The sequence below is a fragment of the Pecten maximus genome, chromosome 12 (assembly GCF_902652985.1).
Source record: "Pecten maximus chromosome 12, xPecMax1.1, whole genome shotgun sequence".
NCBI classification, from domain to species: domain Eukaryota; kingdom Metazoa; phylum Mollusca; class Bivalvia; order Pectinida; family Pectinidae; genus Pecten; species Pecten maximus.
In genome coordinates, this window is record NC_047026.1 from 7,110,625 (window position 1) to 7,126,783 (window position 16,159).

The window sequence follows — 16,159 nt, forward strand, 5'->3', positions numbered from 1 at the left end:
TGGTTTTGAAAATTGCATGAATACACAATCTGATCAAGTAAACAATATAGATATTATTAATGCAATTCACGAAACCATACCAATTAATATATTTTGATTATTTATCGACAAACTATGCTGTTCTCCAACAGCTCTTGTTTATGCAACTTCTCAGTAATTAAGAGGCTCAGGGTCATGATATTGGATAATTCTTAATTCTAAAAAAACGTCAGCTGGTCCAACAATATGTATTTCTGAGCTCAGATGACCGTTAAGGCCCATGGACCTCTTGTGGTTTTTTTTTTGTGGTTTTTTTTTCAACAAATGTCTCCCAATATCTCTCATGACACATGCCTCTGAATAATGTTTAATATATTGACCGCTGAAATATTAAAAGTTGAAGAAGCTATTTTGGAAGTGGTTTGGTATTTTTACCATATTAAAAAAAAAACTGTCCCCAACGATATTCGAACCACCGTTTAGGATGGAATACAAGCGTTTGGTAGTTTATGACAAAACGTTTATATGACTCAGTGTTGTGGTCTTGCGCAAGTCAATGCGGAAGTTTACCTTGACAAAACCAACCTTGCAAAACACGACAAGCTAAATTAAGATTTAGACGTGACACCCGTTAGTCATGGGACTGTTCGGCAAGACCCCAGAGAAATCACCAAAGGAGCTGGTAATTAGTCTTTTCTGTTGTCTTCTGTAGCGTTTAACATCGATATAAACCAAACAACGATGTGTCTTCATGTAAAATGTGCAATGCCGACTTCTGGTTCAAACTCGGGGACAAGTGTTATGAACACAGGTACTAGCCTCGTTTGTCAATAAACCCAATATATTATATTGTATATTATAGATTATATATTGAGTGTATTGACAGACGCGGCTACCACCTGTGGGTTATCAAGTTAACCTTCGTTGTAGTTTAAACTCAACTGGGGACATGCGAGTATAGTTTCTCGGCCACTAGTACTGTTGTCGTTGTCTGGTAGGTTACCACTGTATCCTATACATACTGATATAGGAGTACCCTGCAATGCAGGTAAGAGTGGTGTTGTCTCACTAAGTATAACTTCGTTAAAGTTCACAAAAGAAAATTCCCATCACCCACATGCAAGGCTATCATTGCTATACTGTACATAATCATCCACAATAAAATAGCCATCACAAACAAACACCTCATCCAATCCATCAGACAAACTAGGCTTAGCCATCACTCATCTCTTCAAACACTGTCATGCAGAAAGTCTGTTAGGAAAGAATTATTCTTTCCTCGGACAATCAAAGATTGGAACCTCCTCCCTAAAAAAATAATCTCTTCTGACTCTATTTCTTCATTTAAATGAGCTATTGCATCCCACCAATATTAAACACCATTCCTTTCATTCCGTACCACACACATACGCGACATAATCTTCACAATGTTGAAGGAGGTCGTTAAATGGTAGATGTAGAAGTGAAAATTGGAACCTAGCGCCTCACAGTTACCCACACCATTAATTGAATGCAAGCATAAAGTTGAAAAGTTATGAATATGTAACAGAAAAGCAAGTATTTTACCTTCAACTGCACCGAGGATTGAACCTACGACCGCTGACTTACTGGTTCACTGCTCTACTAAACAAGTTAAAGGGAAATTCTCCCTAGAGCCAAGCTAGAATTAAATGCAACTGTATCAGTACATGTATATACATGTGCACTATTTACTAGCGCAATTCATATTGCAATACAGGGGTCATGATATGATACGTATCATGATATTTGAGAAACTGATGACCCATCATATATCTGGTATTCCATTCATGTTTGTTTTTGTGGTATTTCCAAAATATTTGAGTCTCTGTCGACACCCGTTACAAAAAACATGTTTTGTCTGTTTCCCACAAAGTTTACTTGAATTTAGATAATTCAGATTTGAAAGAACTCCAACAGGCTGCTTTATAAGCTGCTGGAATGGCCTTGTCAGCCATGCTGTTTACTACTAAACATAGGCTAATGTTGGTCAAGGGAGATAACTACAAATTTTCAGGTATCGTGATGAAATCAAGGATAGATGCATCGATGCACTACTCTGTGATCCATTACATTGATGCATCGGTGAATCGTTGCACCACTACTATTTACCATAAGAGCTGCCACACTACTCCTTTTTCAATGTGTTGCCCCAAACATACTTCATCCCCGAGGTTCAGTCTCCAATGAAGCTTCTCATTCTCCTATAGTTTGCACTTAGAGTGTTCAGCACACCAAATGTAACAGGAAAGCGAGTGATGGGCCTCCAACTCCACTGGGGATCGAACCCTTTACTCTCAGCTCACTGGCCCGCTGATCTACTGGCCGAGTTAAAGGGAAATTCCCCGTTAGGGAAGTTGTGTCAGTAATAAGACACTATACTATAGGGACACTTTATGTACGATGTATGTAGAGTGAATTTTAGGTTCCGACTAATCTGTTGGATTTTCTGGCATACTTTGAATTCCTGGTCTAAATAATATAATTTTCATATCATTTATATAATGCAGCAGTTATTTCTGTTCTACATCGGATCCAGTTAGTGTGGAAGAAAATCACCGTTGCATTTTGATATTTTCTAATTTTGATTCATTCAAATTCACAGGTTCAGGAATGGAATGGTAAACTGAGAAAAGAAGGACACAACATTGATAGAAGTATAAAGAGTAAGTTGTTGCACATTAAAGTAATTAGTACACTAAGAAGTAAATTTGGATTTTACAGAGAGAGTTCCTAGAACAGAGTTTTCCCTGGTGCAGAAAAACATAAAGGACTCCCAAACTTAATATCTGTGCATCCTTGGGATGCATTGTCATTACAAATCCTGCCACACAATTAAGAAATAATAATTTATTTCAATTGACACCAGTATTTTACTGTATTTGTATTTTATTACTTAAGGCCTCATTGTTATACCTGATGACCTGCATATACTTGGATGCTGAAAATGCTTTACCACGATTTTGTCAATGTTAAACTGTTATGGGACCCCCAATTTTCACATCTGATAGTCCCTCAGACCCTGCATAACAAAATTACAGGAAAAACCCTGTTAGAATATCATAATTCAAACTAGCAGTGTTTTTATAGGTCGATAACCAATTTCTGTTTTTCATATGATACAAAAATTATTCTTTTTATTTATAACTTCAATGATTTCTGTCAGTTCTGTTTAATTATGTTGAATACTAAATTCTTAATATGCAAATTAAAAAGGAAACATGCTGTTAAACAAACAGAAACTTGGGATATTTTAGCATTAAACGTTATATTAGGTTTCGGAAAACTGCTTGTTTGCTATGGATTAATAAAGAATAAAAAGTCCAAACACCAGGAAACCTTCACTAGTACAGGCACTGGTTCGGTCAAAACATTGTGAGTTGTTAATGTATTCTTTCTCGATGGTAGGTATACAAAGGGAAGAGGCAAAAGTCACTCGGGAGATCAAGAACTTGGCAAAGAAAGGCGATAAAGATGCCATCAAGATTCTGGCAAAAGAAGTTGTGAGGTCACGGAAGGCTGTCAATCGTCTTTATGCCTCAAAAGCTCAGCTCAACTCTGTCTCCATGCAATTAAAGAACCAAGCAGGTAAATATGATTTCTTCGTAATACACACAAATTTCACCGATCCAATCACCTTTGTAGTTTGTACACAGTTGAAGTTGTCTGGATGAGGTAATGGATGAAATACTTTGTTCACAACTGCTAGGAGATTTAGAAAGCTAGAATAAGAAAACCTGTTCAGTGGTGGCTGAATTCACAGGGACTTGACACAAATCCTCAGCCACAATGGAACATACTAAACATACATTAAATAGTAACTCCTCAGAAGAGGAAACATGGCAAACTTTTAAAAATAATCTCTGGTAGCAGTGTACAGTAAAAATGCCAAATTCTGAAAAATATGGCACATGTTTTAGATATGTAAACATTGCCAGTTAACCTTACATATAACCTCTAATAAAGTATATATATTTGAAATCTGTACAACATTTGCAATTTTAATAGAGCTCTGAAGGATAAGTAAACTGATATTTTCTGTGATTTTTGACACAAACGTAAGTTTGAGTCTATGTCAGCGCTTTTGAGGTGTAGCTGACAAAATCTACGATGCCCTCTGGCGGATACTGCCTTGGCCAATCTAACCGTTGCTTTACAGTAACTCCGTAATGCTATGCAGTAAATATTTGTAAATATCGTAAATATTCACGATAAAAAATGACATATAGTAAAGTTCAGCTATAAAAAAATTACCTTTTGTTTTGTTGACACAAACGTAGACACAAACGTAAGTTTGAGTCTATGTCAGCGCTTTTGAGGGCTCTGGCGGATACTGCTGTTGGCCAATCTAAACGTTGCTTTACAGTAACTCCGTAATGTTATGCAGTAAATATTTGTTTAACTTCACGATAAAAAATGACATACAGTGAAGTTCAGCTATTAAAAAAAATCACCTTTTGTTTTGTTGTATTTTAAAAGCTGACAGGACAATGTGTTTTTTTTTGGCATTTTCGTTCGCTCTGACACAACTTCCACTGCCACTTCACAATCATATTCTATCGCAAAAAAAAAATAGTCCCGTGACTTACGGAGTCAAATGCAACACTGCAGTTTCGTTAGATATATGACAAAACAACAGAACCTCACAAATAGATAGTTTTCAAAGTATTTAATTTAAGTATGTTCTGTCGATGATACGTAAGAATATTTTTCCGCGTTGAACGCATTAGATTTCACGCGGAATGATACAATCGACTTTTCGCTGGCGCCATATTGCTGCTTACCTGTGACCCGGAAGAAAAATCTACTAACATCACGCTGAATTTTCATCATCGACATCTATGTGTTTTTAGGTCACCTGAGACAAAGTCTCAAGTGACCTATTCTAATCCCCTTTTGTCCGTCGTCGTGCGTCGTCCGTCGTCCGTCGTGCGTCGTCCGTCGTCCGTCGTGCGTCCGTAAACAATTTACATTTTCGACTTCTTCTCCAAAACCCCTAAACCAAACTCAATGAAATTTGGCATGAAGCTTCTATGGCTAAAGGTCAACCAAAATTGTAAATTATATGGTTCCCAACCCCCAGGGGCCTGAGGGGCGGGGCTAAAAAGGGTCAAATTGACTAAAACTTCAAAAATCTTCTTCTCTACTCCCAGTCATGGTGGAATCAAACACTCTTCATAGATGGAAGGGTCTTAAGGTGCTTTACCAAAATTGTAAATTTCATGACCCAGGGGTCTAACGTTTGCCCCTGGGGAGGGGGTAAACTTTACTATAGTTTATATAGGGAAATCACATTTTTGACTTTTATTTGTTTTATTTCTTTTGGAATTCATTCTAATTTGGTAAACATTGTCAGCATGGGATGACAGTTTGATGGCATGCACATGTTGGCCCTGGTTGACCCCCAGGGGCTGATGGGCGGGGCTAAAAAGGGCCAAATTGACTGAAATTTCAAAAATCTTCTTCTCTACTCTCGGATAATAAGGAATCAAATACACTTCATAGATGGCAGGGTCTGAAGGTGCTTTACCAAAATTGTGAATTTCATGACCCCGGGGTCTCAAGTTTGCCCCTAGGGAGGGGGTAAACTTTACTATAGTTTATATAGGGAAATTACATTTTTGACTTTTATTTGTTTTATTTCTATTGGAATTCATTCTAATTTGGTTAACATTATCAGCTTGGGATGGCAGTTTGAGGGTATGCACATGTTGGCCCTGATTGACCCAGAGGGGCTGATGGGCGGGGCTAAAAATGGTCAAATTGGCTGAAATTTCAAAAATCTTCTTCTCAAGACCGAAATAAGGTAGAATCAAATACTCTTCATAGTTGGAAGGGTCTTAAGGTGCTCTACTAAAATTTATTAATTTAATGACCCTGGGGTCATAAGTTTGCCCCTGGGGAGGGGTTACATTTGACTATAGTTTATATAGGGAAATTACATTTTTGACTGATTTGTTTGATTTCTATTGGAATTCATTCTAACTTGGTTAACATTTTCAGCATGGGATGAAAGTTTGATAATATGCATATGTTGGCCCTGACTGACCCCTGAGGGCTGATGGGCGGGGCCAAAAAGGGTAAATTAAATTAACTGAAATATTTCAAATCTCAGGTGACCGTTAAGGCCCATGGGCCTCTTGTTTTTCTTTGGTGGCATGTTACTGAATGGGTTATAATATTGATAAAGTTTCGTCGGAATATCGTTGTTATTTTGTACATTGAAAAATCACTCATCCAGCATCCGATTTTGTCCGCCATCTTTCAGTAATGTAAACAATAATAAAAGAAAGAGTAGGTGATCAAACCCAACTTTGAATGTCATTTTCTCACTGAAATATTAACTTGCATGTGATTGATGTAGTCTGCAGATGGTTAGATTATATAGATGTTTTTTTACGAAAGAAAAAAAGTTGTCTATTCATCATGACAATATCACAACAACGGCAGTCGAGTACCATACGCATGTTTGCAAATAAAAAGTTAAATAAATTCTCACTGAATAGGGTTTCGAAATGTCAAATGGACTTGTGAATATTAATATTGACTTCGGATCTATTGATTATATCCTACGTAATGCACATGAAGTTTTTCGTTTACAGAACGCGTACCGCATTAACATGGCTGTCTGCATGCAGATGTAGACGTCACTGAAAATTTCATCTCTAATTATAGCGACTGATTCTTTTTTTCTAATATTCGTGATGGTTTAAAAAAAATAGAAAATGATCTATCATTATCATTTGAAATATTACATAACAGTCGAAGCATATTATAAAAAAGAAAGGGGTCTACGATGTACATCTACATAGACCTTTATTATGTTTGGTGGAGTTTTGAACGCTTCAGGGACGGTTAAAGGGCAGTAACTCTTTAGAAAACACCATTTTTCATGGAAATGTACTGATTGCTAAATTTAACCAGAGATATTTAAAGGCAGTGGAAATGTTATATTCCTACATCTGCGGTTTTTTCTGTCTTAAATCATTTCAGCTTCTGAATTAAATTAACCTTTAAACTAATGCACAGTAAAGTATTGATAAATCAATGCAAATAATTTATTATCACTTAGATTTATTATTATTATTTAATCTTTTTTTCTTTACAACACTAGTACATATTATTTGAGAAGAACAGCAAAAATTACTAAGTTCATTATTCTTCTAAACAACAAAAATTTGTAAAACTTTTTTGTGTTGTGCATATATCCTATTGTGAAATAACTTGGCATGACTAAAGATAATAGTATTGTCTTGATGACTGTTACATACTATATCATAGGTTGAGTTAAATAATTATTTTCTTCTTGTCAATTATGGTAAATGGTGAAAACACATTTTTTTCATTTAAATTGTTAAGTCGGTTTAATGTTCAAATTCAGATTAATTTAATTAAAGCAACTATTAATAATGTATATATGTGTTAACTTTTCTGACAAAGTCTTCAAGTAACCTGATTATATTTGACAGAGAATCAAAATAAGTAATTTTGTTGTTAAGAATAGTGGGCTTAGCCATTTACAACTGTTTAGATTCTACTTAATAAGGTTTGATTTTTAACATTTTGGCAAATTTATCTTATCAATATCCAATTTAGTTTTAAAGATAAGCAGTACTTCCATTTTTATGAAAATAAAAATTACTTCAGTGTTCTAATAATTTAAACACATGAACAATTGAAAGAAATACATTTGTATGAAAAGCATTCATAATGGACTTTGAAGAATGCTACTACATGTACAGTTCATCCAGTTTGGGCATTCGAACTACATTTTCATCTGACAGATGCTGCAGATTAAAAAAAAACCTCTGATTTTGAAATCGATGATATCAATACATATAGCTACATTCACATCTCACTAACATTAATTAACATGATATATATACCATACATACATATATATATGTATCATGCAGTTACAGTTATGTATATGGTACATATACTATTGCGGAGAATATTTGATGCAATGTACATAAGTGAAAAACAAAATTCCACTTCAAATTGATTTGAACTGTACATGTGAATGAATGTGTTTTTGTTGTATAGATGATTTGTAGCTACACAGTATGGAGTGTAAACATATAACGTAGAGTGCTATATGAAAATCATGTTCACTCTTAAGAAACTGTCTCAAGTCTGAGCTGATATGAGCATGTAATTCTAAGTTTTGAATATAGTGCTTAGTTTAATGTGCCCGTCGTGATGGTATACCCTGCCCTGTCTACATCCGCATTCTACGCTTCCAGAGTCTGTTTATCAGACCCAGGCGTTTTTAACCCACCATCATCAGATGGTGGGCTATTCAAATCGCCCTGCGTCAGTGGTCCGTCCGTCCCTCCATCCGTAAACAATTCTTGTTATCGCTATTTCTCAAAGTACTGAAGGGATCTTCTAAAATTTCATAGGTTTCTCTTGGTTTCTAGTTATGCATATTGCATTTTGAGACCAATCGGAAAACAATATGGCCGACAGGCAGCCATCTAGGGTTTTGACAATTGAAGTTTGTTATTGCTATTTCTCAGAAAGCACTGAATTGATCTTTCTCAAATTTCATATGTAGGTTCCTCTTGGTGCTAACATTAGTTATGCATATTGCATTTTGAGACCAATCGGAAAACAATAAGGCCGATAGGCAGCCATCTTTGATTTTGTCAATTGAAGTTTGTTATCACTATTTCTCAGAAAGTGTTGACGGGATCTTTTTCAAATTTCATAAGTAGGTTCCCCTCGGTGCCTAGTTATGCATATTGCGTTTTGAGACTAATCGGAAAACAACATGGCCGACAGGCAGCCATCTTGGATTTGGACAATTGAAGTTTGTTATCGCAATTTCTCAAAAAGTGCTGAAGGGATCTTTCTAAAATTTGATATGTAGGTTTCCCTTGGTGGGTGGTTATGCATAATGCATTTTGAGACCAATCGGAAAACAATATGGCCGACAGGCAGCCATCTTAGGTTTTGACAATTGAAGTTTGTTATTGCTATTTCTCAGAAAGCACTGAATTGATCTTTCTCAAATTTCATATGTAGGTTCCTCTTGGTGCTTACATTAATTATGCATATTGCATTTTGAGACCAATCGGAAAACAATATGGCCGACAGGCAGCCATCTTTGATTTTGTCAATTGAAGTTTGTTATCACTATTTCTCAGAAAGTGTTGACGGGATCTTTTTCAAATTTCATAAGTAGGTTCCCCTCGGTGCCTAGTTATGCATATTGCGTTTTGAGACTAATCGGAAAACAACATGGCCGACAGGCAGCCATCTTGGATTTGGACAATTGAAGTTTGTTATCGCAATTTCTCAAAAAGTGCTGAAGGGATCTTTCTAAAATTTGATATGTAGGTTTCCCTTGGTGGGTGGTTATGCATAATGCATTTTGAGACCAATCGGAAAACAATATGGCCGACAGGCAACCATCTTAGGTTTTGACAATTGAAGTTTGTTATTGCTATTTCTCAGAAAGCACTGAATTGATCTTTCTCAAATTTCATATGTAGGTTCCTCTTGGTGCTTACATTAATTATGCATATTGCATTTTGAGACCAATCGGAAAACAATATGGCCGACACGCAGCCATCTTGGATTTGGACAATTGAAGTTTGTTATCACTATTTCTCAGAAAGTGCTGAAGGGATCTTTCTCAAATTTTATATGTAGGTTCCCCTCGGTGCCTAGTTATGGATATTGCATTTTGAGACTAATCGGAAAACAACATGGCCGACAGGCAGCCATATTGTATTTTGACAATTGAAGTTTGTTATCGCTATTTTACAGAAGGCACTGAAGGGATAGAACAATCTGCCACAAAATATCATTCAAAACCTTGACATAACATCATTCAAACCAGGGCTCGCACACACGATAAAATCCTAAAACAATCACACAAATGTTTTTAACCTGAGCTCTCTCTTATCTAAAAGCTGGTAGCTAGATGGGGCGCTACATCAAATGTATAAATATTTTTTCAAATGCTAATGATAATGATAATTTGTGAAGCGCTTATAGGCATGGGATCCTCAAAAGTTTGAAAAGAAAGGCCTCATTAATTTTACAGGTAATCTAGGACCTTCATATTACATCTACAACTACAGTGGAACTTCGTTAACTCGAACTCGGATAACTCGAATACCCCGCTTAAATCGAAGTACCTCGCCGGTCCCGGCCGAATTCTCTCTTTATCTTAGTAAAAAAAACTCGGAAAATTCGAATTCGGATAACTCGAAAAACTCGGATAATACGAAGTAAAAATTTGGTCCCAACAATAAAAATCCTACTTGAAATGTTCGAATAACTCGAAGTATAATTTTCGTCGATCGGTGGCAGACGCCGACATTTTTTAAGAGCTAAATTCCGTTTGTAATACTGAACAAATCGGCACTACTAACCTACATGCTATTATAAGTGTTTCATGAATTCATAAAAGAAATTGTCGGTTGAATCTTATAACAACAAGTCTTGGTGATAAAAAGTACTGCTTTCCTTACATCAGGTAATTTCCCAAGGCGGTCGCCGATATCAGTACACACGATAGTCAACAACTCATCTACCCGTTCGCTCAAGCGGAACTAATCTCTGACACACCGGTAGATCTACCCGGCTGATGTTTTTACAGGTGTAGAAATGACACAGTCACCGGCGCCTATTAAATCTTTAAACTGCTGAAACAATAGCGTAATTACTGCCGAGGTGTTCAGAGTACAACTGTAACGGTCAGTGCTGTCTATTAAATCGGATAAAACGCCAACTCAGTTACAGTAACATTTTATACGCACATGCGCAGCCCAACTTCCGGTGCTAATACACATGGAAATGGCGTGGTTATCAATAAAAAGTAAGTAGGCCGATCAAACAGTATTTTATATATGTCCAATAAAAGGTAATGGTTCTGTTACGTTTTGTATGCAATCTGTGTTAAACTTAAACGGTTATTTGTTTTGACATTAATAACTTGTTATTTTGTCGAATTCCGTTTTATCGTTTACCTTTTGCAAACATGACTTGCACATCAGATCGTTATTGAAGTGACTAAGTGAAAGAAACTTTATCGTGACTGTATATCGGCAAAACTACACCAAATTACAAGTCACATAACGAAACATTACATATATATTTACATGTATTGACCAGTCTTCACACTAAACTGATGAGCGACAGAGCGAAGTTATAATGATTATATAATGTTGACAAATATTGACCAAACTTTTCACCAAAAACGATAACTCGCTTAATTCGAACACTCGGATAACTCGAAGTTTTTCCGTGGTCCCGTCGACTTCGAGTTAACGAAGTTCCACTGTATCTATACATTAATCCATTGAAGATGTCAAATAAGATTACCCGAGTACCTATTCTGAAAATTAGCTGCCAAGACGCACTTGCAATCAAAAGTAGATATGAATTTCTTTTCTTGCCAATATTTTGTCCTAGTCCTAATCAGGTATTGGTGATGTTCCATACAAAGTTGACCATGTCCCCACTAAACAAAAGCAGTTAAAATAATTTGTTTTCGTTTGTGTCTTCAGTACTTTCAGTACTTTGATTAGAGCTGTGAATACCATGGTAACAGCTTAAAAAATTCTCAAAAACTGCAAAATATTATGATATTTGACCCAAAATGGCACAATTCTCTACACAATTTTTTTTCTGAAACCTATTTAAAATTAAATATCTCTATCCCAAAGACAGAATTAATCTTGTTTGGACATATGTTGTAAATTAAGTTTTTCCGCTGTCTTACCTTTTCTGTGGGCTTCCATTTTGCGCTGTAGGCAAAACTAAATTTCCCGTGTAAACACACGTTCGGAAAATCCGGATATTTAAAATCTGGAACCAATTTATTGATTTTTGTTTTAATAAATGTGAAGCCTGTATGTACTACTTCATACTGAATATACCAATTATAGTGTACATTTATTTTTTCATTTTTTATGCATATCATAATACAGGAGTTATTTGCTTAACAAAAAAATTGCCCATGGCCAGGCTGTCTTACTGTGGTGTGCTACCTCTCTTTTTTTTGGACATTTTATGGGTCGTGACTGCCGCTTTATTGCAAATTATAACAGTGTTAAGAAAAAATGTTTCATCTTTCTAAATACCTAAGGTAGCTAGATTAGGTTAGACATTTTTGCCTGTCCACCTGAATGGTTGCCATGATGCTAATGGGTTGCTACGGTAATTATTTAGGACAAATACATTGATGTGTCACTTCTGATGATGTTAAGTATACTAGGTAAAGCCAAGTGTTGTCATGGGGAAGCTAATACAAATGATAATTGTGGTGTTGACAGCTATGGTGAGGATGACCGGGGCCCTACAGAAGAGTGGCGAGGTATTGAAGGGCATGCAGGAGCTCGTCAAGGTGGCCGACATCAGTAACACCATGAGAGAGATGTCCAAGGAGATGATGAAGGTATTTCAATATAAAATCTTACAGGGGTGTATTTCTTGGGCAGGGGTAGGGGGCCGCGGTGACCGAGTGGTTAAGGTGTCCTGACACTTTAACACTAGCCCTCCACCTCTGGATTGCGAGTTCGAAACCTACGTGGGGCTGTTGTCAGGTACTTACCGCAGGCCGGTGGTTTTTCTCCGGGTAATCCGACTTTCCTCCATCTCCATAACCTGATGCGTCCTTAAATGACTCTGGCTGTTAATAGGACGTTAAACAAACACAAATTAAACTAAATAAGTCTGAATTATTTGAAAGTTTATGACCAAATATGAGCCACATACCTGAGTTCATTAACCTTGTCTTTTCTTTTTATCAGGCGGGTATCATGGAGGAAATGATGGAGGATGCCTTTGAAAGCATGGATGACCAAGATGAGTTGGAAGAGGAGGCTGATAATGAAGTTGAGAAAGTCCTCTTTGAATTGACAGCAGGTAAGGTTTGGGCTCTGTATAGACTTTTGTGTCTACCTTTTTCTAGAAGTACAGCATTATTTGTCTTAAGATGTTATTTGAATATGTAGGTATTCTGGAGAAAACTCATTTGCATACAGGTAAAGTTTAAAGGTATTATATATATATATACATGGACTATGAAACTGTACAGATACGCTGGGTAAAATTGTGAATTATTTGTATACTTTGAAACTATACAGGTACGCTAGATAAACTTATGACTAATTTGTATATTTGAAACTGTACAGGTTTGCTGTGTAAACTTATGACTAATTTGTATACTTTAAAACTATACAGGTACGCTGGGTAAAGCTCCGGAAGCTGTGAATGACTCACTTCCAGTGGATGAAGATGACAAGAAAATGGAGGCTGCGGCCAATTACTCCAGTGATGAGGAGGAAGATCTCAAGGGTCGACTGGAAGCTTTGCGAAGCTGATTGCATCCATAGATATTTTCATATAATCATCATCAATCATTGTCATTTGTGAGCTTGAAAGTGCTGGACACTAAATTTGGTGCAATAGAAATTCTGAGCATACTCAGAACATCGCCATAATTTAGTGACTCTCACATGATCTAGGTTTTATGATAGGTTTAATCATTTCTTTTCTAAATATAATATAAAGTCTTGGATTAAAAATTATCTTTTAAAATATTTTTGAACCTATGTCCATGACATAAACAATAATCTATTTATAAGTGTTTTTTTATGTTTATGTCTTTTTCTAGTCGGAGATATGTGGCTGCCTTAGTCACAGGGTGCATATAGTCTTTAAAAAGAGGTCAGTGAATTCTGCTATGTGGCCTTGAATACTGGCCTGTCACAGTCAGCGTCCTTGAATATGTGATTCATTGATTCATATATGTAGTGATTTGAGAAAAATTGATGTTCAATCTGAATTGGAACAGTAATTCATTGTTTAAATATTGAGTCTGTGAATTTTACAGGCGGATTCTCAAAGGAGACTTATATTTTGTTTCTCGGAACTTTTACACCCCAAGAAATTGGATAGAGCAACATTGTGTTATGCTGTATTAAATTCCATTAAAAAAAGCTCTTGCTTTCTAGATCTTTTACAAGGCAATGCGATCCCCTTGTATTAGAATTGCCCTGTTCTATATGCACCCCTGAGATCAAAGATTAGTACTGAAGATGGAAAATTATTTAATAGAGTTTATATGAACAAATTCATAAAACAAACACGGTACATTTAATACTAAGTGAGAATCCAAAGATTTTTTCCATTTTTTGGTCGTTAACTTTTTTTTTTTATCTGATAAATATGATTTACACAATTTCTTAATTTATGGTATGAATGTGTGTGAAAGTGATGTGTGTATACGAGTTCATCATTGTAAATATGTGTATCAATTTGTAGCTGAACAAGAGGTGCCTGTTATACGTTCAAATAATATATATAAGTTTATACTTCTCCTGAGTGTCAGAGTTATTCTCTAGAGTATCCAAGGTTTCTTCTCCAGGGTATCATGGGTTACTTCACTTGAGTACCCAGGGAAACCCACATGGTGTGGGCTGGTGATCACATACCTTTTCACACCCTATAAAATCTGGGCATGGAACTCCAGTCATCTTAGAAATTGAGATTGTATGTGGATTTATTCTGTGAAGCAGGATCTAGGGGAAATGGAGTCCTTGATTGTGATGCCAGGCATTCAGAAATTGCATCTCTGTATCACATTTGTACATATACCTTTTAGAATGTCCACGCTTTGTATATATACATAGGAATGTAGGTTATTTAGTGTCATATTTATCCTGTACCAGTAATTAGCCCTGGGAGCCACCACCCAATGTCTGACTGAAAGTAGGGGGTTTCTACCAGACAGAGGTAGCATTTATTGGAAATTCTACAGAACACCCAATATAGTTACATTGGTCGGCTTAATTCTAGGCATGGGGTTATTGTTGAAGAGATGGTTTATGAAATCCTCAATTAAAATTTTAATACACAATAAAGATGTACTGAACATTGTTTCTTGGACTCAAGATTTGATTTTTTGTTGTGTATATCAATTGCTATCCAGTCTACAGTAATGAAACGTCTTACAGTTTAAAGTGTGATATGAATGTGTGGTGAGAGGAGGATTGTGTAAAAACCTGGAAGTCTCCCCCAGACTTTTGTCAAGTGTAATTTGTTTTGTGTTTTACAACATCATATCCTGGTGACGACACAGTGATGTCAACACAGTGATGTCATGATGTCTCTTGTTGGGCATTTAATACTGCTTTTTGTTAAGAAGTTCTGATCAGACCACCAATATGTCATTATGACAGGTACAGAAACAGTATATTTTATTATTGTGACATATTTTTACTAAAATCTATTGTTAAATTTATAATTATTAAGTCTTTGTTCGCCTGTCTGAACGAAAAATGAATTATGCGATGTGTAGTATTCATCTCGCATCAGTTTTCTTCGTCATTGCTATCTCAGCTCCAAGACGCTACATGATGTTTGGCCTGTGAAAAACTGAAAGTTTATTTTTCAATACTGGGATGAATGGCTGTCAACTTTGTTCAAATAAATGACCTTGACTTGACCCACTTTAAAGATCACACTTCAAATATGCTAGAAACTTTACGCAAGTTCTTCTGAATAAACAAGAGGCCCCAGATCAATGTATTGCAGGGACTGAGGGCTATCAACAGAATGACCTTTACCAGCTTTCAAGGTCACATGGATCAAATTTGATATACTATTAAGATAGATTCTGAAAACTAAGAGGTCGGGGGGGGGGGGGGGGGGGGGTAATGATATATAGCAATTCACACTGGTATGAAGGTGTATCAATTTTTCAATCCAAATATTTCATTGATTAATGTTATGTAAAACAATAAAGCCCTATTGGGGTTCTTATTTTCGGACTGCTATTAATTTGACTAAAGTATTTAGTTTCCTCGGTTTAGCATGAATTGATATTAATATTATTTTGTTAACAATACAGGCCCATTGGGATTCTTATTTTCAGATTTCTATTAATTCTTTGACTAAAGTATTTAGTTTCCCCAGTTTAGCATGAATTGATATTAATATTATTTTGTTAACTGAATTCTATTGTTACTGAGCATTTAGTTGGGCAATTTCTACATTTATTACTGTAGATTTCGATGTTAGTGATTACTGACTGTATCATGACACAATGTACATAGATAATACATTATAATGATATAAATAAATTTTTATGTAGACTAACCATTGTTGTCATTCTCTGTTATGGTAGACTGACCACTGT

General features: G+C 35.9%; 1 protein-coding gene across 1 annotated transcript; it reads left to right on the top strand.

Annotated features, from left to right (window-relative positions):
* Positions 1 to 521: 521 nt before the first annotated feature.
* On the top strand, positions 522 to 16,119 carry LOC117339682 (charged multivesicular body protein 3-like). Its single transcript, XM_033901397.1, has 6 exons — positions 522 to 661; positions 2,603 to 2,663; positions 3,406 to 3,585; positions 12,291 to 12,412; positions 12,768 to 12,882; positions 13,201 to 16,119. Exons 1-6 carry the CDS (start codon positions 617 to 619, stop codon positions 13,338 to 13,340), a joined length of 663 nt encoding a protein of 220 aa, XP_033757288.1. The 5' UTR covers positions 522 to 616; the 3' UTR covers positions 13,341 to 16,119.
* Positions 16,120 to 16,159: the final 40 nt, after the last annotated feature.

What these genes read in the sequence shown, in the direction of transcription:
- LOC117339682 (XM_033901397.1), top strand. Translation starts at nt 617, where the DNA reads ATGGGACTGTTCGGCAAGACCCCAGAGAAATCACCAAAGGAGCTG. An exon ending in AGAAATCACCAAAGGAGCTG is followed by an intron (nt 662 to 2,602) that starts GTAATTAGTCTT and finishes TCAAATTCACAG; the next exon opens with GTTCAGGAATGGAATGGTAA. An exon ending in CCTCTTTGAATTGACAGCAG is followed by an intron (nt 12,883 to 13,200) that starts GTAAGGTTTGGG and finishes AAAACTATACAG; the next exon opens with GTACGCTGGGTAAAGCTCCG.